Genomic DNA, 27014 nt, shown 5'->3' with positions numbered 1-27014 from the left:
AAAACAAAAAAGCCAGTGCCACTCTTCTTATAAAGGCTTTGTTTTTTTTTTTTTTAGATTTTAGGAATTTTTTTTTTTTTTTAATTTTTTTATTAGTTGGAGGCTAATTACTTCACAACATTTCAGTGGGTTTTGTCATACATTGATATGAATCAGCCATAGATTTACATGTCTTCCCCATCCCAATTTGTTTTTAAAATTAAAAGGGATATTATTTATGTTGACAGGTAATGAGTTTACTGCTGCCATTTTTCAATGAATATGGAGAAGGGAACAGCTACCCACTCTGGTATCCTGGCCTGGAGAATTCTACCGACTGTACGGTCAGTCCATGGGGTCGCAAAGAGTCGGACACGACTGAGAGACTTTCACTTTTCTCTTTTAAATGAATTCGTATCTTCTAAATTTCTCAGATTTAATTTCTAATATAATAAATATCAATAAATATAACCCACACAAACCAAAACTCTTCAAGGTCCTCAAATTTTTTAAGAGGGTGAAAAGTTTCTAAGAACAAAATGTTTAGGAACTGCTGGACTACCCCCTGGGCACAGTTCAACCCCCAGGCCTTACACTCCAGACCTTCTTGCACAGACTCTAGCCTGTCTGTCCTCAACCCTACCACCACCGATTCTGAGTGCAAGCCTCTGTCCTCTGCACTCCAGTCTCTTCACTGAGCTCTCAATGTCACAGACATTCTGCCTTTCTCTTTCACTCACAACTCTGCCCCTGCCTACAGTATTTCCTGCCAATGCACCCAGGCATAGCTCAAGCTCCCCTCTTTGACCTTTTAACCACTCCAATGCTATATCATTCACACAGCAAACAGGATCGGTACTCTACATTGAATATTTCTCTTCCTATTTTTCTTGCTTCTCCAATCAGACATTAAGCCTTTGAAGGTGAGGAATTCTTCACAACTTTAACACTGACTTACATATATCTATTTAACAAATGATGCTATTTAATTCACACTGAACCGCTGTGTCTCAGTTCGCAAGTGGGACCCAGATTTATTCAGACTCGCCTGCTGAGTCGCTCACGGTTGGCCTCCAAGTTCCACAGGGCACCTCACAAGGGACACACTATCTCATGCTCTCGCCTTCCGAGCTGTTCACACCTGCTCTGGGAGGCAGCCTCCAACCTCACCAGGTCAACTGTCCTTAGCTTCTTCACCTCATGGCCACTAGGTGCCTCTCAGCTCAAGTGATTTCTTACCAACTCAGAAAATAATCCTACGCCTCCAGATAGCATTAACCCCTTGGGTTCTCACTAACAGACTTTGTGAAACCATTGAGATTAAAAGACTGCTTATATTTCTGATGTGGATTTACGGTACAGAGGACTAAGAAAGGATTTTGACTGAAGGAGACAGTTCGGAGAGTGAAGAAGGAAAGCAGAATTCTCATAATCATTATCTGACTTTAAACAAACTCTTAAATGTGGATATTTGCTATCCCACTTATAAATATTTTCATATTTTAAAAAGCTTGTGGAATGTTACTCTGCATTTTCTCTAGACAAAAGAAATACATTATCTTTATTTATCCTTCACTAATAGTTTCCCCCCTTAAAATTGATGCTTTTGAACTGTGGTGTTGAAGAAGACTCTTGAGAGTCCCTTGGTCTGCAAGGAGATCCAACCAGTCCATCCTAAAGGAAATCAGTCCTGAATATTCACTGGAAGGACTAATGCTGAACCTGAAACTCCAATACTTTGGCCACCTGATGTGAAGAAATGACTCCTTCAAAAAGACCCTGATGCTGGGAAAGACTGAAGGCAGGAGGAGAAGGGGACAACAGAGGATGAGATGGTTGGGTGATATCACCGACTCGATGGACTTGAGTTTGAGCAAGCTCCGGGAGTTGGTGGTGGACAGGGAGGCCTGGCATCTACAGTCCGTGGGGTCGCAGAGTCAGACATGACAGAGCGACTGAACTATTTTAGTCATTCTGATTCTTCTCAAACACAGGGTCCATTCCTTTTGAAATTCTAAGAATTCTGGAAATATTATTGAATAGATTTTAATTTTACATCCATATTAAAGTACCTAGTGATACTAGCTCTGATTCAATGAGACTGAAACCATTCCAGGTTTCCACACTTCCTTTAAGATCAGTTAACAGTTGAAATGCTTTACCTATTCCTGAAGCTGGTGTGAAGGAGTGGATCTTATTAACAGCCGCAAAATCCAGGGATTGAGAATATCTGAAAGAAGACTGTCCTGCCTCCCAGACGAAAATGTTAACTGAATTCTGATCTCCTACAATAACAGAATAAAAGAACAATCTGAAGGCAAAAGTTACAGAAAAAAAAAAATGACAAAATTACACAATAAAACTATAATAAAAATGTTAGATTTAATTAAAGAAACAAACCATATGACATTTCCTCAGAATTCATTCAATGAAACAAAAATACAACTTGGAAACACTTCAAAAGCATTTTTGCATTCACCACAAGAAGTATAAGCATGGTTTAGCCACTAATTATGATTTGATATCAAAAAAAAGAATACTGAAGTTTTACTTCTTAGGAATATTGAAACTTTACCTATTAAACTACCACTAAGCATAAAAAAAGCATATTTGTAATCAGAGAGTATTTTTAAATGGTCTCATCAAAAGTCACTTGGCACTATTTATTACCACTGCAGATTATCCATAGCATCCTAAGTACAGTCATATAAAAAGTTATCTGTTTGCACATATAGTGTAAAATTTTCATAATTCTTTCTACTTTACCCACCCAACTCCAGTTTTATTTTAGTGTCTTTAATACAGAGGTTCAGAAAACCTACAGGTTATGGACATAACACTTAAAATGTTTTTCTTTGTTCCCCAAATCCACTTTTACCTGACAGTCAATAGATCCAACAAGAAATATTGTACAGATTAGCTAAAAAAAATTACAAGAGTATTTTCATATGAACATAATATGAATGTAAGATACTTTTGATAACAACTTGCAAACACTATGCCCTGCAAACACTCTATCATCTTACCTAGAAAGATAGTTTTGGCAAAAATTAAGTAAATATCATCGCCTGAAGTCAAGGCTTCCACTTGTGTTGTTCCACTGATGGGAACTTCCTGGAAGTTAACAAACTCATTGCTGGACCACCTGAGTAAAAGGGAGTTTGACCTGGCATTAGCCTGTGAAATGGCTAAAAACACAACGCCGCCTCTGGTGAATAAGGCCATGCTCAGCACACCTCGGACAGAGAGGGTCTGATGCCACACAAAGCTTCCTCCATTCCATCTGAAGACCTGCAGGGAATGATCAAATGAAAACGCTGATGACTAGGAACTCAGCACTTGGAAGAATGAAGCCAATATCATATGTTTACTCTCTAGGACTCTTTAGTTAGGAAGGTACTTGCATAAATGAGAAAATATCAAAACTGATGCTTTCTCATTGCTCTCTCCCTCTTTTTATCTCTGTGTGTGCATCTGCATACACAGATTTGAAGAGAAGTTCTTTGAAAATAAATAAATTTCAAATATACATCTGGGCACGGGTGGGTGACAACAAGAGAAGAGAAATTCAAAAACAGGAAAAAAATATTTGTTTAAATACGAAAACTTTAGAACTGGAAAAGAATACTTGCAATACTGTATTATCATTACTCACTCCTTAAGCAACAGAATATAAAGATAAACATCTAAACTTCTTACTCCTGAAGGTGGCAATGCATACAAGGTCTCAGGTGAGTGTTCATGTATTTAAAACCCCGAATCCACCTGATTTCTTATGCCATCTGGTCACTTTCAAAAGGAACTACATATAAGCCAAACATTATGCAAGAAGTTATAGACAAAATTGCTTCTCCCTTTATGGATCTTACTAACTAGTAGGAAAAGGCAAACAATAAACACATAAATAAATGTATGATTGTTAACCTGAGACAAGTGCTGAACATAACAATTAGGAAGGTATGATACAGAATTAGGACTGTCCTAGGAAATAAAATGAGAAAAATTGGCATGACAAACTTTCTAAGGTAGAAAAAGTTCGTCACAACCTGAATGAAGATTGGCCCCACTGGAATGGAGTTGACAACACAGGGGGAATGAAAATAAGACCAGACAGGTAAGATCATGAGGCTCCTTTTGTTGGGTGACCATACAATTTATCACAGGGATGCTTTAGAGGGTGAAAGAGACAATCATTGTAGGAAGGGTGAATGAGATGATCTTAATCATTGCAGGGCAACAGACATAACCCAGCACTGTGCTGGGCAGAGAAGATGATACAATTATACTATTAACTATCTGTATTAAATAATCTAGAATTTATTCCAAACATTATTGGAAATCACTGAATAATTTTAAAATGAGGAGCAACATGAATTAATATTTTTTAAAGATTACTCCAGCTACTTGGCACATGGATCTGAGAAGTTTGGAGAACCAGCTAGGAGGCTACTACTACTAGTGTGCTGAGAAGTGACAAGGACCTGGTTAGGGAAGGAAGCAGCAGAGATGAAAAGAACTGCCCATACTCAAAAAAAGTATGGGGAGATATAATCAAAAACACTTAATAATAAATTAGATGGGAATGAATAACTAGGAAAAAATCAAGAAAGTTATAGCCTAGCATTCTATCTTGAGCAATCGCATTTATGAGGGTACTATCTCCCAAGACAAAAGCACACACTTGAAACAAGTTTCATAGAGAAGATCTACAGTTTAGTTTGTGATATGTTAAATCTGAGATACATAAAATAAATCTAAGGGGACATGCCAACATGCAGTTAGACAGGAAGTCTAGAATACAGAGAAAAGGCTACTGGTAAATTTGGAAGACAGCCTATAGTTGATATTCAGAGTAGCAGGACTGATAAAAACACTCAGAGTGAGTGGAGAGGGGAAAAAAAAAAAGAATTGTGAACCAATGTATGACAAAACCCACTGAAATGTTGTGAAGTAATTAGCCTCCAACTAATAAAAAAAAATAAATTAAAAAAAACAAAAACTTAATCTGATATCTGCAGGGCAGCAATGGAAACACAGACGTAGAGAAGAGACTTGTGGACACGGCACGGGAAGAAGAGGGTGGGATGAACCGAGAGAGTAGCACTGAAACTCACACTTTACCATGTGGAAGACAAACAGTCAGTGGGAATTTGCTGAATGATGCAGGGAGCTCAACCCAGTGCTCTTTAACAACCTAGAGGGGCGGGGTGGGGTGGGAGGTGGGAAGGGAGGGTCAAGAGGGAAGGGACATACCTATGGCTGATTCGTGTTGATGTATGGCAGAAACCAACACAATATTGTAAAGCAATTGTCCTCCAATTCAAAATAAATTAAAAAAAATTTTTTTAATAACTGAGGAAAAAACTGAACCTGGAAAACTCCAAGATATCTATGTTCAGAAAAGGGAGAAGGAAGGAGCATTGCAGACCAAGAAAGATGACACAGACAAACAGAACAAAAATCCGTGTGGTATCCCAAAAATCAAGAGAAGAGATGCTTTAAGTTTGAGAATGAGGTGACTGTCAAATGCTAATGGGAAGTAATGCAAAATAATAACAGACAAAAACATCCACTGTATTTCCAAGCCAGGTGTCATCAGTAATCATGAAGAAGTTTACAAAGCAGGTAGATGATTCTTTCAAGGTATCTTACTACAGAGGGGAGAAAAGAAATGAAACAAGTAAAGGGGGATGAGATCAAGAGAGAAATCACTTTTTAAATGTGAAGATTATTACACAGATTGGAAAAAGCTGGCTTAAGGCTCAACATTCAGAAAACTAAGATCATGGCATCCGGTCCCATCACTTCATGGCAAATAGATGGGGAAACAGTGGAAACAGTGGCTGACTTTACTTTTCTGGGCTCCAAACTCACTGCAGATGGTGACTGCAGCCATGAAATTAAAAGACGCTTGCTCCTTGGAAGGGAAGTTATGACCAACCTAGACAGCATGTTAAAAAGCAGAAACACTGCTTTACCAACAAAGGTCCGTCTAGTCAAGGCTATGGTTTTTCCACTAGTCATGTATGGATGTGAGAGTTGGACTATAAAGAAAGCTGAGCGCCGAAGAATTGATGCTTTTGAACTGTGGTGTTGGAGAAGACTCTTGAGAGTCCCTTGGACTGCAAGGAGATCCAACCAGTCCTGGGTGTTCATTGGAAGGACTGATGTTGAAGCTGAAACTCCAATACTTTGGCCACCTGATGCGAAGAGCTGACTCACTGCAAAAGACCCTGATGCTGGGAAAGATTGAAGGCAGGAGGAGAAGGGGAGGACAGAGGATGAGATGGTTGGATGGCATCACTGACACAATGGACATGGGTTTGGATGGACTCCAGGAGTTGGTGATGGACAAGGAGGCCTGGCGTGCTGCAGTTCATGGAGTCGCAAAGAACTGGAGACGACTGAGCAACTGAACTGAACTGAAAATAATCTGAGAAAGATGCTAGTGACACAGTAGAGGCAATAACTAACCCTGATGAAGCAAACAGGGATCCCCTATGTGAGGAGCCTGGTTTTTATAAAAGAAGCACTTTTGCCATTGCAACAGGAGGAGGAATAAGATGGTATTGGGGGCTATCTGAATTTGGGGCTGGGAAGATGAGTAATCTCTACCTTGTAGCTCTCATTTCAACAAAGTCATAAACTGAAAGTGAAGAGATAAGAAGCAGGTATAGAAGTTGGGGGAATGACAAAAATTATCAAGTACATATTTTTAAGACACTGTGATATAGCTTATTAGACACATATGGAATTTCTGCAGTGATGTTATGTGCTCCTTTGGCAATGTTAAGATGAAGCTCTGTGGAAACCAGTTGTGTGATTTTTCTCCATGTTTTCCAATGCAATTAAATTCTAATTAAATGTTCATGCCTATTTTTACACTTGGCTCTTGAAGACTATATCATTTAAAAATTAATCAATATCTATATTCTTCTTTACTACTTTACCACAATCAAATTATGCTTTTCTTTTATACCAAACCTATAGGCTACACCTTTTATGTGTTTCAATGATTATATTAAAAAATTCAATTTAAAAGAATCAAACCTGAGTTAATTGAGAATCATCACTTTGACTTGCAACAATCAAATAATCTTGACTGTCGGAAGTAAAATATCTTACTTGAGATGTTTCTGAAATATTGATTGTTTGTACCTGCAAGGAACACAGAATAGTGATGATAAAAATTTAAAGGAAACTTTAAGAAGAAAAGCCCTGAATACAGTAAAGCTGAGTAAATATTTGAAACTCAAAACTTGAAAAATCATTCTGATCCCTAGGTAAGCATATCCAGGTGTCATTTCAAGAAAGGCAAAAATATTCCTGGATTAAGACAACTTGCTAAATGTGTGTCAACTTACAAAAGCCCCTTATCACGTTAACATAGAACATATACTATCTTCTATTTAGCTCAATCTCACAAATCTGATTTTTCTTTTAAATAAAGCAATCTACAAATAAAGTGAAGTTTTTTACCAGTAATAATTTGAATCCAGATGTGAATGTATACACACTATTAACAGAAGACTTTTCTTCATTTCTTTCTTCATGAGTAATCACAAAGTAGGGGGAAAGACCAATATTAAAAGCTTCACATGTTTTAGGATTTTCTACAATTAAATCCTGAGAAACAAGGAATAACACGAATTCAGGAAGCATCCAAAATCTACATGTACATTTTAGTCTGTGTACCGTAACGTAAGTGATGCTTACCTTAAATGGAACAAAAATCCCTTGCCATCGGTAAAGAGTAGAAGACAATTTTCTTAACATTAAACCATGTACTGAGTCTTCCAAAGTAAAGAAACACCAGCCAGAAGCTGATGCATCCAGAAAGCTTTGAAACATAGAAAACATAACATCCATTCCCCCTGAAAAACATAAATCATGATTTCCTTGTGTAAAATCCTCTCCAGACTTCACCTAGTCAAAGTTTATTTAAACAGTGAAACTAATGAGTTTGTTACTAGAAATGAAAATGTTTCCATGGTAAGCAAGTGTGTGTGTGTGTGTGTGTGTGTGTGTGTATAAAAGAAAAGAGACAAACTAGAGAATTTCAAACAAGAAACTAACAGTATCAACTTACAAAAACAAGAAAAATGTTTACTATCTAAACCCACAAAGACTTTTCTGGAGTATATTTATAAATAAATATTAAATGTATATTTTTAAGGGAAATATATCAGTATGATTTTTATCAGCTTCCATAAAGATGATGAAAATACAACTGAGAAATTTAAAAGTAATAAACACCTTTTATGGAAACGTGCTAAATGTTGGGTTTTAAAACCGTAACACTATTAATTTGAAACTACCCCCCAACCAATAATTTCTAACTTCAGGTGTTACATATTTTAAGAATGTCAAAGCAGACTCCCTACCAGAGGCTATCAAATTTGATCAGCCTGCGTCTCCTAAAATTCTGCACTATAATTACACTACATACATGTGCTAAAATTCTGTGCTACAATTAAACAAAAGAAAAAAAACAAAAAAACTCCACCTAATAAAGAATACCTTTTAAAAATCCTTCTATGTTCTATTATAATGACAGTTTCCCATATATGAAGGTCAGTTCTATTTAAACTTTAGTTAATGGTGCAAATGTAACATACCAAGAACAAATGTCAGGGTTGAAACCTGGGCTCTCTGTAAATTACTGATCACTTTTTAGATAACTAGTTCAAGAAGTCATAACGCCAATGCCTTTTATGTACTATCCACTGGTGATTTCCTCTCCTAGAAATCCAATATTTTAGACTCTTGCCTTGCCACTTTCTAAACACCACAGCTTTGGCATTCAGAGCGTGAATATTTTGCACTGGAATCTTAATCATATGGTTAAATCCTTCCCTACCATAATTCAGGAAGAGGGTGGATGAAGAATAAAAAATGCTTGTTGAGAGTTAAGAATTTCCAACATATATTCTCAAAAGTACGTCCACAAAATACATGCAGAGCCCAAACCATAATGAGGTTTAACTCTGAATTAGAAACCATAATCTTTCTTTTTTTGGATCTCATCTCTTCATGGCTTCCAGGCAACTATGACAGTGAAAGTCGCTTAGTCGTGTCCAACTCTTTGAGACCCCATGGACTGTAGCCTGCCAGGCTTCTGTGTCCACAGAATTCTCCAGGTCAGAATACTGGGATGGGTAGCCTTTCCCTTCTCCAAGGGATCTCCCCAATCCAGGGATCGAACCCAGGCCTCCCGCATTACAGGCAGATTCTTTACTGTCTGAGTCACCAGAGAGACCCAAGGCAATTGTACCACTACTAATTACCCCCTTTCTCTTCTAAATATCAACCCTTTTCTACTTATTAGGTCTTTTGCATCAGCATTTACACATGCTTAGGTCTATTCAAACTAAAGAAATAAACAAAAACCCGGAATCCTACCCACCCCCCACCACTAGTCTTGCTAGGTTCTACCTTCTCAGCCAAACTTGTTGAGCTAGCTACATATATTCGAGGTCTGCATTCTCTCACTTCCATTCAAAATGTTATTTGGGTTGCATCCCTCTAAACAAATAGCTCTTGCTAATGACAATGAGTATTTTTTTCAGTTCTCATCTTACTTTACTTCTCATGAGCAGTTGGCACAATTTACCATTCCTCTCTTTTTAAGAAGCTCTTTTGCCGCTGAGTGCAATCCTGCATTCCCCTGGGTTTCTCACCAGGTCTTCTAAGTCTCCTTCTCATCTCCCTGCTCCTTCCATTTGACGCTCTGGATCCTCTTCCCTTCTCTGTCTCCACTCTCACTGTCCAGTGTTGGATGTCAATTCCCATGACTTTTAGCAACAGGTACACTGAACGTTCCCAAATTTCTTTCTCCAGCAGAGATCTTTTATTGAGTCTAAAGAAATGTCTTCTAAAACTTGAGTCAAATTCAAATATTTCACTCCCCTCACCAAAATAACACTTTGTTTCCATTGAGTACTCCCCTTCTAACTGAAGGCATGACTCTCCAGCCAACTGCACAGGCTAGAAACCTAGGAGTCATAGCTAGAACCTTCTCCACGTCCAGTCTCTCACCTAGTCCAAGCTACCACCATCTGCTGCCCTTATGTTGTGCCTTTATCTCTCATTTCTCCTGTGCCAATCCATTCTTTACATGGTACCAAGAATGAAGGCTTCAAAATGTGAATGTGATCATACCATCCCACCTGTTATACATGGGAACCCTCCCTCATGCCTAGACCACGAGACTTTCCACAACCCTAAAATAAAGACTAATGTATGTGATAATATCCTTCAAGTTCTTGAAGGATCTGGTCTTACCGAGCTCTCCAAACTCGACGCTTCCCCTTATTTTTAAACCCAGTGCCCACTCCAGTTTTTCACTTGTATGCTCTATACTTCTGCCTTGGATCCCTGCTTTCTCTTCTATGTTCCTCTAACTCAGGTTTTTGCATAATCCCTACTCATCATCAAGTCTTAGTTCAAACCCTGATACCCCCTGGGAAGCACTGCCTTATGTTCTCACACTTAGAACCTCACCTTTAAAAACATTTATTATAGTTCAAACTACACACTGATTTTTACTTATTTATTTCTTCCTCTCCCTAAACTCTGAGCTCCGCAAGTTCAGTATCATGCCTGGCAACAGGACATGCTCAATAAACATTTGTGAATGCAATCAAAGAATTAAATATTTGTAATCCATTTTCAATAGAGCCATAAGATACAACTCATAATGGAAAATGTAAATCTTATACATGCAATCTTTCTTGGTTATAGAATTTTGTTCTTACAAGAAACTAAACGTACTCATGCCAAAGGCTGTTTCAGAAACTGTCTCCCACTCCACACTCACGGCTAAATCAAGGCCATTGGTACGTGATACACTTAAATATACAGTCCTGGTGGCTTCGTCAATGTTAACAGAGGTGGCTCTAAAAGAAACAAACGGTTACAGAAAGGAGAAAAAGTGCATCATTTCTACATATTAAATATCTGTATCACATTGCTAATATATATTTAATACACTTTTAAATTTACACAAATCAAGATGAGATCCATCCACAAATTTTACACAGCAGGGAGGCTAGAATCTACAGCTCAAAACATTCATTTATGAGGATTTTAAAAAGCACAATGATCTCATACTACGAAAGTAAGAAACTGCTAAGAGTCAGTAACTTCACACTACATATTCTAAAGTAAAGCTCTGTCACTCCTAAGTTTCTTTTCACATAAATCAAAACCACTTAAGAGAAAAAAACAAATCAGAGAATTCTTAACATGTTAATAAAATGAGATCTACTGGAATATTTGTTAAGATATTAAAAAATATATATATTTGTTAGCTTCTAGATGGAATTTTTAAAGCCCAATCATGTTAATATATGATTGAAGAGTCACACAAAAGAAGTCATTCATTTAATTTGAGCATCTAAACATAATTTATATTGTTCCTTATTTTTTATTATTATTGAAAACACAAAATAGGGCTCTTGCCTGAGAGTGTGGATTCTGAGCAAACAAGAATACTAACAACACCATTAAATAGGGCATCATTACATTTTTGATGCTTCCTGTTATGAGAGCATGTGTCCTCTCTGGATCTATCGGCTAGAGCTCATTTTAAATGTTCCCATTATAACAGAGATCAGTTTTCCTCGGCATTTTCTTTATATCACATTGCCAACTTAGCTTCAGAAATGACAGTTTTCTTATAAATAAACTATACCTATTTGCAACTGCAGAGATACTGAATAGCCCTAAAGGGGCCTGGTTCTGCAAAACAGTTATCAGGGTTTGAACATGTGCCCCTAGTCTAGCACCTCCAGTCGGATTAAACAAGGTGCAAACAAAATGCTCATCCATCTCTGGTTCTGTGTCCAGTATGGCAGATATGTGTAGAGCCTGAAAACATAAGCAAAAAGTTATTACTAGAATTCAGTATTTTTGCCACATACATACAGAGTAATTTGACATTTTTTGACAACAAAATACTACTTTTGGAAAATATCACCTCTTTTTTAATACCGATCCTCAAAATGTAATAGTAACAACTCTCTCAAGTTAAAGTTTTCAAGGTTATCAACACTGTGACTTAGTCCACTGAAAAATCTAAAAATAAATATATATAGTATTTGAAAATATCACTGAAATTTAAAAACTAAATTTAGGTCTTCATTTTTTGCTACTTCTTTATCCTGCCCTAGCTATATAACGACATTAGTTTCATTCCAGCCTAGGACTCACACTTAAAAAGCACAAATTAGAAACAACCCCGTATATTTACCAACAGGAGAATGGATAAACAAACAGCCATCGATTCAATGAAATGCTACCAGTCAATTAAAAAAAGCATCAACTACTCATGTGTGCAATCAAAAATTGTGTTGACCAAAAGAAGCTAGACACAAAAGGAATTCATACTGTATGACTCTATTTATAAGAAGTTCAAGAATCAGCAAAATGAGTCTTTCATGATAGAAACCAGAAAGCATTTTTGTCCAGGGAGGGTAAGAGACAAGAAGGAAATTTCTTTCTGATGGTAATGTTTAACACATTAATCCAAGTGGTTGTTACGTTGACATATACAGATTTTTAAAGTCACCGACCCATGCACCTAAGATTTTTGTATTTTACTGTTTATACCTCAGAGAACAAAAATATGTGGGGAAAAAGGTAGTTATAGAGGTAAGAGAAAAACCTATTTAGTCTAATTTGTTCAAACATTTAATTTGTCTAATGAATAGAAAGGTCTTTAAATACACTATGAAAAAGTCTTTTAAGAAAAAAAAATATAGTAACAAGTTTAAAATATACAAAAAGTTAAATAAATAAAGTTTAAAACATTTTTTTAAAAAGGAAAGCATGTGAATGTAAAGCAACAGAAAATTCATTAAATAATTCAAATTTGAATTTTTTTAATCTGTATCAGGATGTAAGTGTCCTTGAAGAAATCCATTAAATGTTCTAAATTTCCAAAAACACACAAAAAACTGGACACAAGTAAATAAATATGAATTCAAAAGTGTGTTGAAGTTTACACAAATTGATCATATATAAAACTATTTAATTATTAGATGGATTGTTTTCCAGTGAAATATTTTAAAATATATTATTTTAGGTATTATACTTTATATACTTGGCTTAAAAATATCAAGCTAATACAATTAGTTGTTTTAAACCACAACTGTATTTTAAAAATAAAGTTTAGTAGCAGGAGCAAAAAATTATTACTATACAGAAAAAGAAGTTTCAGAAAGTGAACTTCTGCAAGTATAGTTTAATTTATGATTAATCCCAAATCCAGCATTCTTCCTCCAACAACCTATTCTTGTTTTCATAAGATACTTCTCAAACAAGCTGTCTGAAGGAAGCAGCTGAATTTTGTTTAACGACAATGTGCAAAAAGAATAACCACCTATGGCTTAATGACTGCAGTGAAGGGCCTGGAGTTTCTTGTAGTTTATGATTTAAAGGTAGTATAACGTGAAGCAAGCTATTTAAATATACTTAACATTCAAAGCACCAATATGCCTATTTTCTTTGTTATTTGCACATTCCACAACTCTGTTAATGGAGCAAATTTCTCCAGCTGCATTCTATACAGACAATACAGTAGTAATCTAGTCATTATCTTTACCTATGCCCTAACCTGGATTTTTTTTTTTCTTTCTAGGATCAAGGGGGCTCCTCAAAGAGAAAATTGTTTTGTAAATATTAATCATTCATTCTCATTAAAGGTTCATCCTGTACCTTGAAACGAACACCTTGTTCTAAAACAACATAGCCTTTGGAAGGAGTCAGGTCTTTCGACTCCACTGAAGAGTTCACTTCCGTCACAATGAACTGAACGGTCACAGTTCCAAACAGCCCTTGGGCAGGTTCCCGAACAACATACAACACTGCCATGCTCTCCTCGACATAGACAGCTGTCGGTTCTCGTAGGAAAAAGTGCTCACTGTTGTTAAAGGACAGAACTCCAGGGCCATCGTCATTAGCAAGGATGGTAATGAAGGCTGTCAGAATAAAAATATTAAAACAACAAATTAAAAGAGAATGGGTTATAAGTAGTGGGAAGTATGTGGATACTTCATTGTAAGCTAGGCCAAGGCTTTTCTAGATCATCTTAAAAATAAATGTTAAAAGGCATTTAATGAAATTCTACACTCACTCATGATATAAATAAAAAGACTCAGAAATCTTGAAACAAAAGGCAGCTTCTTCAACATGATAAAGTAATCTCTCTCAGAAGCCAACAGAAAGTACTAAAATTTAATGTTGAAGCATTAGAAGACAATGATGCCTCTCATCACTGCTACTATTCAGTATTGCCCTGGAGCTACAAGCAACACGTATAAAAGCAATGGAAAGGAAGCATCAGCATGCCACTATTTTCTAGAGACCGTGATTATCTTCTTAGAAAAGGCAAGAGAAAAAATATTAGAATTATTACAAGAGTTCAAAATATAAGCTAAGTAACCTACAGAAATCAGGAGCTTTCTATCTCCTACTACCACCGCTAATACTGGCAATAATAATAGCTGAAACAACAACTACTCCTACTGAGAACCGACAAATTGCTTAACCTGCTTTATTAGCTCATTTAATCCTCACAGTGTCCCCATGCGGTGAATTCTATCATTATTCTCACTTTACAGAACCGATGACTGAAGCACAGACAGGCAATGCGTGGACATTCACAAGCCTGGATGCGGCAGGAACAGCTGTCAAAGCTAGGAAGTCTGCTTTAGAGCATGCGTTCTGAAAGGTTATTGTAACACCTCTACGTATCAGACATGTGCTGCGCTGCGCTGGGCTTACTTGCTCAGCCGTGTCTGACTCTTTGTGACCCCGTGGACTGCAGCCCGCCAGGCTCCTCTGTCCATGGGGATTGTCCAGGCAAGAGTACTAGAGTGGGTTGTCATGCCCTCCTCCAGGGGATCTTCCCAACCCAGGGATCAAACCCAGGCCTCCCACATTGCAGGCGAATTCTCTAGCCTCTGAGCCACCAGGGAAGCCCAAGAATACTGACGTAGGTAGCCTATCTCTTCTCCAGGGGATTTTCCCCACCCAGGAATTGAACCAGGATCTCCTGCATTGCAGGTAGATTTACAGTCATTTAAAAATATAATTACAAGGGACATAGTTCATAGTAACAACAATACCTAGGAATCAAAGTAAAAAAAAGTAAGACTTACATGAAAAAATTGCAAAATGTTAATGTGTAACTGTGGCAGATGCTGTCAATGCCTCATCATACCATAGGGCTCACTCAGGAGTAAAGAGAGGTGAGAGGGAGCTGTGTATAAATCATCAGTTACCTATTATGTTTTCCCCCAGCTCCAGGCCAGGAGAAGGATTTGTCAAAATCAGCTGAAATGCTTCATCTCCTTCTGGAATGTCATCATCAAGAATCATGATGTCAACGTTTTTATACCTTTCTCCATTAGTGAAATGAAGGACCTGGTCCAAGAGGTAGAAGTGGGCAGTATTATATTTAAATACACTGGTCTTTTTTAAATGTTTGGAGATAAATATGACATACTGCTGAATGTGAAATAAGCTATTTACAGGATTTTTTCCTTACATTTTTATGACCTTTTTTTTTTTCAACTGACAATTTTAAGTTTAAAAAGCAGTAGGAAGAAAGGAAACTTTTGACTAAGCAGTAAAAGGCAACAAGAGACAAGACAAAAAATATTTTCAAACACTAAAAGTGTTTCAGTAAAGTAAAACAAAGCAATGACAGCATTAACATTTTCAAGAAGCATAAGAGACACTTTGGTAAGGTCATCTAATGATACAAATTCTTTAACACAATAATGTGTGTCCTCCAGTATCAAATATTGCAATTAGATAGCAAATGAACTTTTAAAAGTGAGTATCAAATATTACAATAAAATAATGAATGAAGTGAAATACAAAATAACCTTTAAAACAGTACTGAAAATTCAATCTATATAATTTATAATTTACCGAAACAGTGAAGCTATTCCACCAGGTGGAACTCTTCAGCTCTAAGTGACTATGGAATACAGAGTAGTTTATTATTTCAAGGTTAACTGATGTACAGGCCCTAAATCACTGTAACTGTCAATGAATTCACCGTTGGGGTAAAGGCGTAATCCAGTCCCAGCTGCGCTTCCAAATTCTGGGCATACACAAACAGGGAAACATGGCCAAGAGCCCCTGTCCTCCTCTGGGCTACCAACGTTAGACTTCCTTGGGTTTCATTTACTTCAAACCTATGATAAAGAGAAAACATTCATCCTCCCTTACAAGCTTTCATTCACCAGGTAGTAAAGAATCTGAAACTCCGTGAAGAGCTCTCGCACGGCCTTGGCCTCACCTGCGCTGCCGCCACTCAACCACGCCCCGGGCACCGTCACTCGCATCAATGATGATTTGTGCAGCCAAGCCCTCTGAATCTGAAAAAGCACAAAGGCATGTCTTTAAATAAGCAATTAAAAAGAGAACTATTTGATATAGAATTTAAAGACCATACCTTTGGTATACAGAGGTATTGTCAACACGAATCAAAAGATGCTAAGATACAAATACTTCTATGAGTAAGCAAGCTTTTGCTAACAAGACCCACTAACTTACAGAAATCTCATCAACTGAGAACAGGATAAAATAAGCAATTGGAGTTGTTTTTATTTCTATTTTATTAATCCACTTCAAGAGGAAAGGAAAATGGGGAGAGTTGCAAGAAGTAGAAAGAAGAAAGAAAAACTAGGAAAGAGAAAGTGCTACAGAGAAAAATACAAGCATCAAAGAGACAGAGAGAAACAGGGGTACAAAGAAGCTGAGATGCATGGGAAAGAAGGGGAAAGGTTAGGTGGAATAAAGACTAAGCTTAATGTAAATTTTCTAATCCCTTTTTATTCTGTATTTCGTTCACCAAGCTCAGTGTGTTACCGATATCTGTTATTCAGTCTTGAAATAGTAACTAACCCGGTTACTGTTTTGCTGTTTTTTCATGTTTGATTTTTATCTTTTAAATTTCGGAAGCTCCACCTTACTCTCGGATCCTTATGACAGCTGTCTAGGTGAAGACGGGTAAGGAGAGTGGCATTTTCTATGAGTCAGGAGATCAATAACGTGGAGGAAGAATACAAAATCAGGATCTGTGACTAGAGGCTACAGGCAGAGGCCCAGTCCCGCCATTCCCTAGCTGCGTGACTGCAGCAGGACTCCTCGTTTCTCTTAGCCTCGGCTCCCTCATCTGTAAAACGGGCAAATGTAACAGATGGTATAGAACCTGCCTGTGATGCAGGAGACCTGTGTTCGATCCCTGGGTCGGGAAGATCCCCTGGAGAAGGAAATGGTAACCCACTCCAGTGTTCCTGCCTGAAGAATCCCATGGACAGAGGAGCCTGGCGGGCTACAGTCCATGGGGTCGCAAAGTCGGACATGACAAGGTGACTAAAACTGCTACAACTACGACTGCTGAGGAGTGGGGGTCCTAATACACAAAACACTTGGAAATAAGAGCATTAGAAAGCACTCACCCAGAGCTAAACTGTCCAAATTATCTGAGTACAAGGAAGACGATGTACTCTGTGAGTTTTCTTAGTGTCAACAATAGCTTGCAGTAACTGCTTGATATAAACAGCCTAGTCATTGGAATCATGTGTTTCTTTTGCATAAAAATGGAAACTTTCCAAATAATAAGTTAAAAAACTGATTATTCCCTTCTGCTAGTTCCAAAGTTGTCACACTGAGCCTCAGAAGTGGAGTGAGGAAGTCCCATTCCTCAGGCCACAGTTCAGGGCCAGGCTTCTCCCCCTTTAACCCAGACTCATCTCCCCTCTGCCCAGAACACCTTCTAACCCAGGGACAGGGAACAGGCTACCTCAGTGCTCCTCACCAACCCCCAACCAGGCCATCACATCTGAAAGCTTCCGAAAAACCTTCTAATATCGAATGTCCAACTCGTGAACAGGAGTTTGTGTTTTAATAGGAAGAATTATCTTTTTAAAGTAATCTACATAAATTTGTACTGAGGTTCAAGTTTTACCTTTCAGTCTGTAACGAATTAACTGAGTCTTTTCTAAAGCATGAAAGGAAAGAGATAAAAAGTCAAAACAGAAGCAGAGAATACAACAAACAAACAAATGCTGTTCTTAATCTAAGAGAAAATAAAAACATCTGATCACCTGGAGATCTAATGAAAACAGCAAATTAAATTTTAAAAGGAGAATGACTTCATAAGAACTAATTCTATTTTGAAGATTACAAATTTGTTTATAAAATAATTACAATGTTTAAAGAAGCATCACACAATAATTCTTAAATGTTTTTATGCTGTCCAATGCACACAACTACAACATAGGAGAGTCTTTAAATCTAAAAGCTCACCATATTTTCACATATAGCTCAGATTAGCGAACTTCACAATGATCATTTCTGATTAAAAACTGACAAAATTTTATTTCATTTGCAGTGAGTAAACAGAAACAAACAAACAAACAAACAAGGCCACCATACCTAATCTAGGAGGAAATGAAGTGAAAGGAGCCATGATAAGTTCCACATGAGTTAAATTCACGAGGAAATATTCTTCTAGTTCTGGTATATCGTCCTGCAAAAATTCACCCATTAAATTCTCTACAATTATGCTCTCAAGGTAATTACCTCTCACAAGCTGCTTTTTGAAATTATCTTTTATCTTTTAAATATATATATTTAAATGGTATACAGAAAATATAAAAATCCAAACACAGAGAAGAAAAGATTAAAGTCAGAAAAAATAAACACATCTTAGCAATGATTTTTTTTGGATTTAACACCAAAAACAAAAACAATAAAAGCAAAAATAAAAAGGGGAACTATATCAAACTGAAAAGTTTCTGCATAGCAGAAGAAAACATCAGAAAAAGAAAAGGCAACCTATTAAATGGGAGAAAATACTTGGAAATTAATCCAAAATATATTTTGACAGTCATAGAAGTCAATAGCGAAACAACAAATAATCTGATTTAAAGTGCAGAGGAATGGAATAGAAATTTTTCCAAGGAGGATATACAAATGGCCGACCTGTACATGAAAATGCACTCAATGTCACTAACCATCATAGAAATGCAAGTCAAAACCACAATGAGACGTCACCTCACACCTGTTAGAATGGCTATTATCAAAAAGATATCAGTGTTGGTGAGAATGTGGAGAAAGGGGACCCCTTTACCCTGTTGGTGGGAATGTAAACTGGTGCAGTCACTGTGCAAAACAACATGAAGGTTCCTGAGAAACTTAAAAATAGAACTACCAGCAATCCCACAGCTGGGTATTTATTCAAAGGAAATGAAAAAAGAATAATGAAGAGGTATATGCACTCCCATATTCATTACAGCATTATTCACAATGGCCAAGTTATAGAAACAACCAAAGTGTCCATCAACAGATGAAGGGGTAAGATGTGGTATATAAGATGGAACATTATTCAGCCACAAGGAAGAAGGAAATCCTTCATTTTGACAACAAAGATGGATCTTGAAGGAATTATGCTAAGTGAAATAAGCCAGACAAAGGAATACATACTGTATGGTAGAACTTATATGTGGAATCTAAAAAAAAAAAAGAGTCATACTCATAAAACAGAGAATAGAAAACTGGTTGTCAGGGGCTAGGTGGGGAAGTTGGGGGTGGGGATAGGGAAGGAATTGGTAAAAGAGTACAAACTCAGCTATAGATGACTAAAACACGGTGATTCCAGCTGACAACACCTTACTGTGTAACTGAAATTTGCTGGTAGAGTAGAACGTGTATGTTCACACACACACAAAAAGATAAACACATTAGGTGATGGAGGTGATAACTAGATATGCAGAATCCTTTCACAGAGTCAACATAAATCAACACCGTATACGCTTTAACTATCTTCCAATTTTATATACTTTTTAAGATTTTACATAAGTTTACCATGCCGTATGGGTTAACTGTACTTCAATAAAGCTGAAATTTTTTAAAAAAAACATAAAACTATTAAACTTTTATATCTGATTATATGCTATTATGTTGAACCACATGAAATCATTTTATATTGATTTCAGTTTTTACCCGGACTAATATGTACACCAATTATATAAATATACAAGCTTAATATTATCTTAAATATAATAAAAGATTTTAAATTGCCCTAATATCCAATTAGAGTGAAGAATAGAATAACATGGTGGGGAAAACACAGGCTTTGTCGTCAAAGAGACCTAGCACAACATTTCTGTAATTTTAGGTGAGGTGTTAAAACTTTCAGCCCTCAATCCTGCCATCTTTTTTTTTATGGCCATGCTGGGTGTTCATTGCTGCGAGTGGGCTTTCTCCAGCTGCGGTGAGCAGCGGCCACCCTCTAGGTGCTGTGAACAGGCTTCTCACTGCAGAGACTTCCCTTGCCGCAGAGCATGGGTTCTGGGGCTGGCGGGCTTCAGCAGTGTTGGCTCCGGGGCTCTAGAGCACAGACTCAGCCACTGCGGCGCACGGGTTTAGTTGTCCGGCAGCACGTGGGATCTTCCCGGAGCAGGGATCGAACCCGTGTCCCCTGCATCAGCAGGCAGATGCTTGCCCACTGGACCACCAGGGAAATCCAATTCCAATTTATAATGAGGGAAATAACAGCTGTTTGGGGGATACTGATTAAAAATATGTAAAACTGCTTAAACATATTGCATAGCAGATGCTTAACCACTGGACCACCAGGGAAGTCCAATTGCAATTTATAATGAGGGAAATAACAGCTACTTTGGGGATATTAATTAAAAATATGTAAAACTGGTTAAACATAATACATGCGGAGTACCTGGCCTAGAGTGAGTCCCCACATAGTGATAGATACTTGTGATGGTTAATTTTAATACAATACTATGATTAACAACTAATAAAGCAGGTGCTCAAAACAGGAGGACTAGCAAAACCACATTATCAGTAACTAGACAGACAGCAATATTTACAGAGAAATCCTATATATATATATATGAATACATAATTTCAGTATATATACCTCTCTCTTCATTTTATTTAATGGAGATATGTTGCCATGTGAAAAACTAAGAAAATACAAGTCACTGGCTCTGTCTTCTATAATACACGGACCAATGAATTACAGAATCAGTGATGTACAGGGCCTGTCTCCCATCTACCCCCACCATACCCCGTCCCCAGAGAACAACTCTCCCCAGTCTGTATATACTGTATATATCCCCCTGACCTGGCTTATTTCTGCACATACAGACTTGTGGTCTTTTAATCTTGTGCTAATCTGAGAATAGAAAGGGCTACAAAGACCTAGGGAGAAACAAAGGAAACTTTGAAGTTCTGTGTTCATGGAACAAGACTCTGTAAACTAGACCTCTGAAAGGTGACTTTCTGCTTTAAAAACTAACATATCTGAGGAATAATTTGTTTATTTTTATTGTTACATTAACAGATACTATATTGGAAAGAAGATCACCTTAAAGTTTCATCAAATCTTGTGTCTTATGTCACAGACTGAAACAATATTACCTTTCATCTTACAGCTTTAGAATTCTCAAATTATTGTATTAGGTCACAGTGTCACAGTAATCAACAAAAGAAGAATTACTGACTTCAGATGGTAGATGGTTTAGTACTTATAATTTTGTAAATGTAAAAAGCCTCTGAGAAAATAAGAATTTTTAAGAAACAGAAGCCCCAAAATACGCAGTAGTTGAAATTTCATTTTCTAAGGCAATATTCACTCTCTCCCTTTCTCCACCCTCTGCCTCACACAGTCATCTCCTACCCTCTCCATAGGTATTATTTTCATAAACCTCTTGGAAGTGAATTTAGGTGGTTGAAACACCAGGTCCCAAAACAGCATAAGATTCTGCAATGTGAAAAATCATTTAAAACACAATTTCAGTCACCAATGATCACTTGAAGTTTGACCATAATCACATCTTATACCATCAGCCTCTAGTGAGTTTCCTGCTATCTCTAATTTAACCAGTCTTAACAACTAAGACTCTGACCTACATGGCTTCACTGCTCCAAGGAATCCTTCGGAGTAATCAAAATGCTCCTCTGGAATCTCTCAGGCCAATGCGATCTTAAAGGGGACTGCTCTAAAGAAACTTTCTTTATCAAAAGTTGTTTCTATAATAAAATACACAACAACAGATGACTGTATCTAGACAAGAACAGAATCCCTGTGTGGTTAAAAAAAAAAAGAAGTCACAAAAAGAGATAAGCTGATTTAAAGGCACCAGAGCATTTAATCGATTTCTACTTGTTACCTGGGTATTCACGTTTAGTGCAGCAACAGCAAAATAAGTGTTTTACCTCAAGGATAGTAATGTCGATGGCTCCCGCTGTTTCCCCTTCTTCTAAAATCAGAAAGCCAACGACCGGGACAAAGTCCACATCTGGCTTGGCGAGGTTTCCTTCTGTTTGGTTCATTCGACTCAACATTCCAGGAACTGTGGCATATGTGACATTAATTGCTCCTAAGTGAATTGGATGGGAAAAGATTTTATAATTAAATTTTTTTTAAAAATAGGAGGTTCAAGAGGGAGGGGACAAAGGTATACCCATGGCCGGTTCATGTTGATGTATGACAGAAACCAACACAATATTGTAAAGCAAATATCTTTCCATTAAAAATAAACAAATTTTAAAAAATAACATTATGAACTTTTTGAGTTTTGTAAAAGCACCTCAGTAGCTGCACTACTGGCCCCCAATTTTTCACCCCTTCCTATGTTTCTGACCTTTACCACCTAATGGCTCAGGGATGCTGCACTGTGGGCAAGGCAGACCGCCCCGCCTCTAGACTTTGAGTTGACTGTATGACTTATTTCTGTTGCCAGCGCAAAGACAAAGTAGGTGCTAGTTCTGAGCCCAGACCTGATGGAATCTGCATGTTTTTGCTTGCCCTCAGTGCTCCTAATGGTAGCAGGAGAAGAATGAGAGGCATATTGGAATAGAGTCACCCTGGGCCAAGCTGAGCCTCAGTTAGTGGACCCACAGCCCACCTGCTATCATACTCTGCTGAGACTGTTATCACTATTCATTGCACAGCACTTTGTGACACTAGACAGTACAATATTCATTTTTTTCCTGTTCCCAATTTATTTTAGCAATGCCTTTCATCCACCCTAGTAGAATATTTAAAAAGCACCTGCCTGAAAATTCCAGTAATTCAAGTAACACAAACCTAGAGATCCAAATTCTCTGTTGATGAAAAGCTTAACTGTCGTGTTAGCCTCCTGCAGCAAAACAAATCTTGACGAAAGAGCAAAATTTAACACTCCGTGTGGTTCATCACTGGCTTCTACAGTCAGAACAGCTGCGTATCCTTGAGCGTTAAGCAGAGCGGTGCCTGCTGGTGAAACTCCTGAGAAAGTCAGGGACCACAAGAAATCGAACAGTGACTTGGCATTAACTTCTAAACACTTAAACATAATCTTAGTCTCTGAAACATAGTAAAGTAAGCAGAAAGTGGTTACTGTTACTTCTCTAACAGAAATCCTTAGATTGACAAACGGAAGCTACCTTTTAGTATTTGTTCTTCTTAGTAAATCATGATTCTTTTTTGCTTGACCAATTATTGTTATTATTTGCTGTACTGGTCATCTGAATTACAGAAAGTGATCAGAAACTGAGGAAAATACCCAGATAACTTACACAAATTACTAAATCTAATTTATCCCATATAACTGATCCAGAATCCAAATTGGGAGTGGGTGATGGACAGCGAAGCCTGGCGTGCTGTGGTTCATGGGGTCGCAAAGAGTTGGACATGACTGAGCAACTGAACTGAACTGAGTATAAAATTAATTTCATCAAATTCTACCTTTGGAGATGTATTTTATTCCATAGGACACACTTAGCAAAAATTCTAGAGTTTCAACTGAATCTATAAAGATAAGTATTTTCATGCTGAGCTGATTTGTTTGGATCTAAATTGTTACAGGGCAGATGATATTTAAAGTAACATTTTTTAAACTGGTATCCACCTAATTGTTATATATAGATAGCAATTATTATTTTTTTTTTTAAATAACATACCAGAAAAATAACAATTAAATTCTGCATTACCTTGTGTCCTGACATCATACAGAATGACCTGGTATACTTCTTTCTCCTCAGGAATATTGTCATCCAACAAATGCACAGATATTGTTTTATTCAATGATCCCTGTATCAAACACAAAGAAATTCATCCCTCTACTGTCACTGAGCACAAACTATCTTCTACTTTTATTGTCTTTATAAGCCATGCACCTAAACATATTTTCACTTAAAGTGTTCTGTGGCTTAAAAAATAAATTATGTAAGAAAAAAAAAACCCACTGACTCCTAGAAAAATAGGCTTAGAGAAGACAGGGAACAACTGGAAGATTTTGAGTGCCGAGTTAATGTATGTAGATCTTATCTAATAAGCAATGTAGCACTACTAAAAATTCCAGACAATGCAATAAGCTGGAGAGATTTCTACGACAGTGACGAATGAGAAAAACTGGAGTATGGAAAAGAAGACCGGTGTTGTAGGGAAACCAGTTAATAGAAGTCAAATGTAGTAACGAGAGCAGAAGGTCATAGAGGTTTATCTTAATCTTTAGGCAGTGGAAAGAAAGAGGAAAAGACTCAAACATGTCACCAGATTAGAATTCCTATCAAGTGAGCCTGGAAAAGAGAAGATGAAGAGTAACAATGAAGTAGTACTAACTTAGTACCCAAGAACTGTTTTTTACAGAGTTAATCTTTCACCAATCATCTTTCAAAATATCAGAAAGAACACCTAAATGCAAGCTCAAAAACACTGTGTGAACAAGAGATAAAAAGACATTTGTTTCTAGGGCTATATTAGCTGTTTCATAGCAATGAAACATTTAAGTTCCAGGGGCAATTAAAGTTCCAAGAGCATGAGGAGTAGGCAAAGAGGGACAAGAGTCTTCATCATCTGCAGAATGACAAGGCTGACACCAGCAGTGGGAGGACAGGAGACCAAGAGGGCTTGCCCCAGACACAAAGGCAATGTTTTCTGTTTGCTTAAAGGAGATCTATTCATACAAGGACATATACGAAAACAAGCCCCCTGCTGAAGTCTTAGAAATCCTTTGAGTTCCTAAGGAAGTAGCTCCCTCATCAATCTCTGTTAATCCTTGTACTACTTCATCAGAATTTTCCCATTTTTCTCACAAAACACAGTTTCCTCCAAGTAGTTCAGTACAGTTTTTCTTGGTGCTATTACCTCAGGAAAGAAGAGTTGACCAGTAGAGTTAGCAAAATTGAGTTCTAGGTTTTGCCCAATAATTTTCCAGTTAACAGTAACATTTCCTCGACCAGGGGGTGTTCTTATCACATGGAACTGTAAAATTTCTCCTGCAAGTCAAATGTACAGATTGATGAATGCTTTAATGTAAAATGAACTTATTCACATTTGAAATCAACAAAACCCAAACCCCAAACATGCAGCTGCTACAATGCCTTTTCTAAGAACATTACAAACCTGTTCTGTTTGCAATTTTCTAGAAGCTTTATACATGCTTATACTTGTTAACACATTACTGCTGATTCCACTTCTAAATACTTCCATTTAGTAGAACTTCAGGAAGTTTAATGAGTAAAAGTTAAAAAGCACATGCTAAAATGGAAAACACAAACTTTTTATACACTCCAAAACATGCACCAGAACAGAAATGTTCTGTAAATTTAATAACTAAGTCCTCATGGTCAAAACTAGCAATAATACAAGTAAATTCTTTCTTCACTTCTCAAAAGGACACAAATTCCTTACACTGGTATGCAATGTGATTTTACACAATGCATGCATAAAAATGCTTGCAAATACCTGAAAATCACATTTCTTTAAATTGTAACTTACATATACCATCAATGATTTTGTTTTATAAAAAGAAACACAAAGGAAAGGTGTCAAATCTGTTTATCAACCTCTGTAACTTCACCAAAGCTACAGTTATCTTTCCTGGGTTATTGAAGCATTTTAGATACTTTCCATTCCTGGCTTTTATCCTCATGTAGTACTTTATAAAACTGAAGAAAATCAAATCAGACATCTCTTCTAAATTACTTAAAGTGAAAAGTAAGCTCCTAAGGAAACTGGTGATGGCTTGCTGAAAATATGCTGCATTCAAAGGTTTGATGATGATGAACACAAGTTATATTAATGAAACATATAACTAAAATGTAATAATAATTATAAAAAGATAAGTGAATGGATGTTTAAAAAGCTTTAAAAGAACACATCCTTATTCAAATTTTATAGCATAGACATATAGTTAAAATCCATGCATATTCATTTAAAAATCACTTTTTAGTTATCTAAACAAGTTAAATACTTCCAACCTTTTTTAAAGGAGAATAGCAGTAAAACAAAATATGAACAGCCTTTCCAAATATATTTTAACTACCAGTTTTTTTTTACTTCGAATAGGTTTCTTAAAGTATCATAAATTAATTAGTTTAGAGATTATCTTAATTTCAATTTGTTGTTGTTCAGTTGCTAAGTCATGTCTGACTCTGTGACCTCAGGAACTGCAGCACGCCAGGCTTCTCTGTCCATCACTATCTCCCTGAGTTTCCTCAAACTCATGTCCATTGAGTCAGTGATGCCATCCAACCATCTCATCCTCTGTCACTCCTTTCTCCTCTTGCCCTCAACTTTTTAATTACTAATAGACAAAAAATTTTCATACTAAATTTGAGCACACATAACTTTAATACAATAAATTATTTGGGGATAGCAGAAAATAAAAGAAAGCAAAAACATCAGAAAGACTTCTAAATAAAATTTCCCGAAACAACTCAATATTTAATGTATACATTTTAAAATGTTTCAATATGAAAAAAAAATTGTAATTGTATCATGTTAGCAGGCCATGACTTGGATTTTTTTGAAACAGAAAGGAAGCGCTATTAGAATGTCCAAAGGTTAGGGTATAACTAAAAGAATGGGTACAATCAGCCATAACTGCCATACCATCCAAAACATTTATACTTGTATAACTCAGAGGAATAAAACACAGACACTATCATGAAACCCCAAAGTAGCTCTCTTGTATACCATGCAGAATTCCACAAGGGTT

At 36.9% G+C, this 27014-nt stretch overlaps 1 protein-coding gene across 1 annotated transcript in view; it reads right to left on the bottom strand.

Annotated features, from left to right (window-relative positions):
* The window catches only part of ADGRV1 (adhesion G protein-coupled receptor V1), a 549629-nt gene that overhangs the window by 388563 nt on the left and 134052 nt on the right, over positions 1–27014 (bottom strand). The window contains exons 35-50 of the mRNA XM_061151999.1: positions 25160–25290; positions 24004–24103; positions 23120–23299; positions 22246–22409; positions 18439–18532; positions 16295–16373; positions 16052–16190; positions 15267–15408; positions 13699–13961; positions 11675–11850; positions 10753–10877; positions 7696–7853; positions 7459–7605; positions 7030–7137; positions 3006–3270; positions 2142–2264 (exon numbers count right to left, since the gene is read on the bottom strand). Coding sequence (XP_061007982.1) covers positions 2142–2264; positions 3006–3270; positions 7030–7137; positions 7459–7605; positions 7696–7853; positions 10753–10877; positions 11675–11850; positions 13699–13961; positions 15267–15408; positions 16052–16190; positions 16295–16373; positions 18439–18532; positions 22246–22409; positions 23120–23299; positions 24004–24103; positions 25160–25290 — 2394 coding nt within the window. The remainder of the gene's footprint in view (positions 1–2141; positions 2265–3005; positions 3271–7029; positions 7138–7458; positions 7606–7695; positions 7854–10752; positions 10878–11674; positions 11851–13698; positions 13962–15266; positions 15409–16051; positions 16191–16294; positions 16374–18438; positions 18533–22245; positions 22410–23119; positions 23300–24003; positions 24104–25159; positions 25291–27014) is intronic.

This window comes from Dama dama, chromosome 9 (assembly GCF_033118175.1).
Source record: "Dama dama isolate Ldn47 chromosome 9, ASM3311817v1, whole genome shotgun sequence".
NCBI lineage: Eukaryota > Metazoa > Chordata > Mammalia > Artiodactyla > Cervidae > Dama > Dama dama.
Note: the sequence above shows the minus strand (reverse complement) of the source record. Positions and strands in the feature narration are given on the sequence as shown.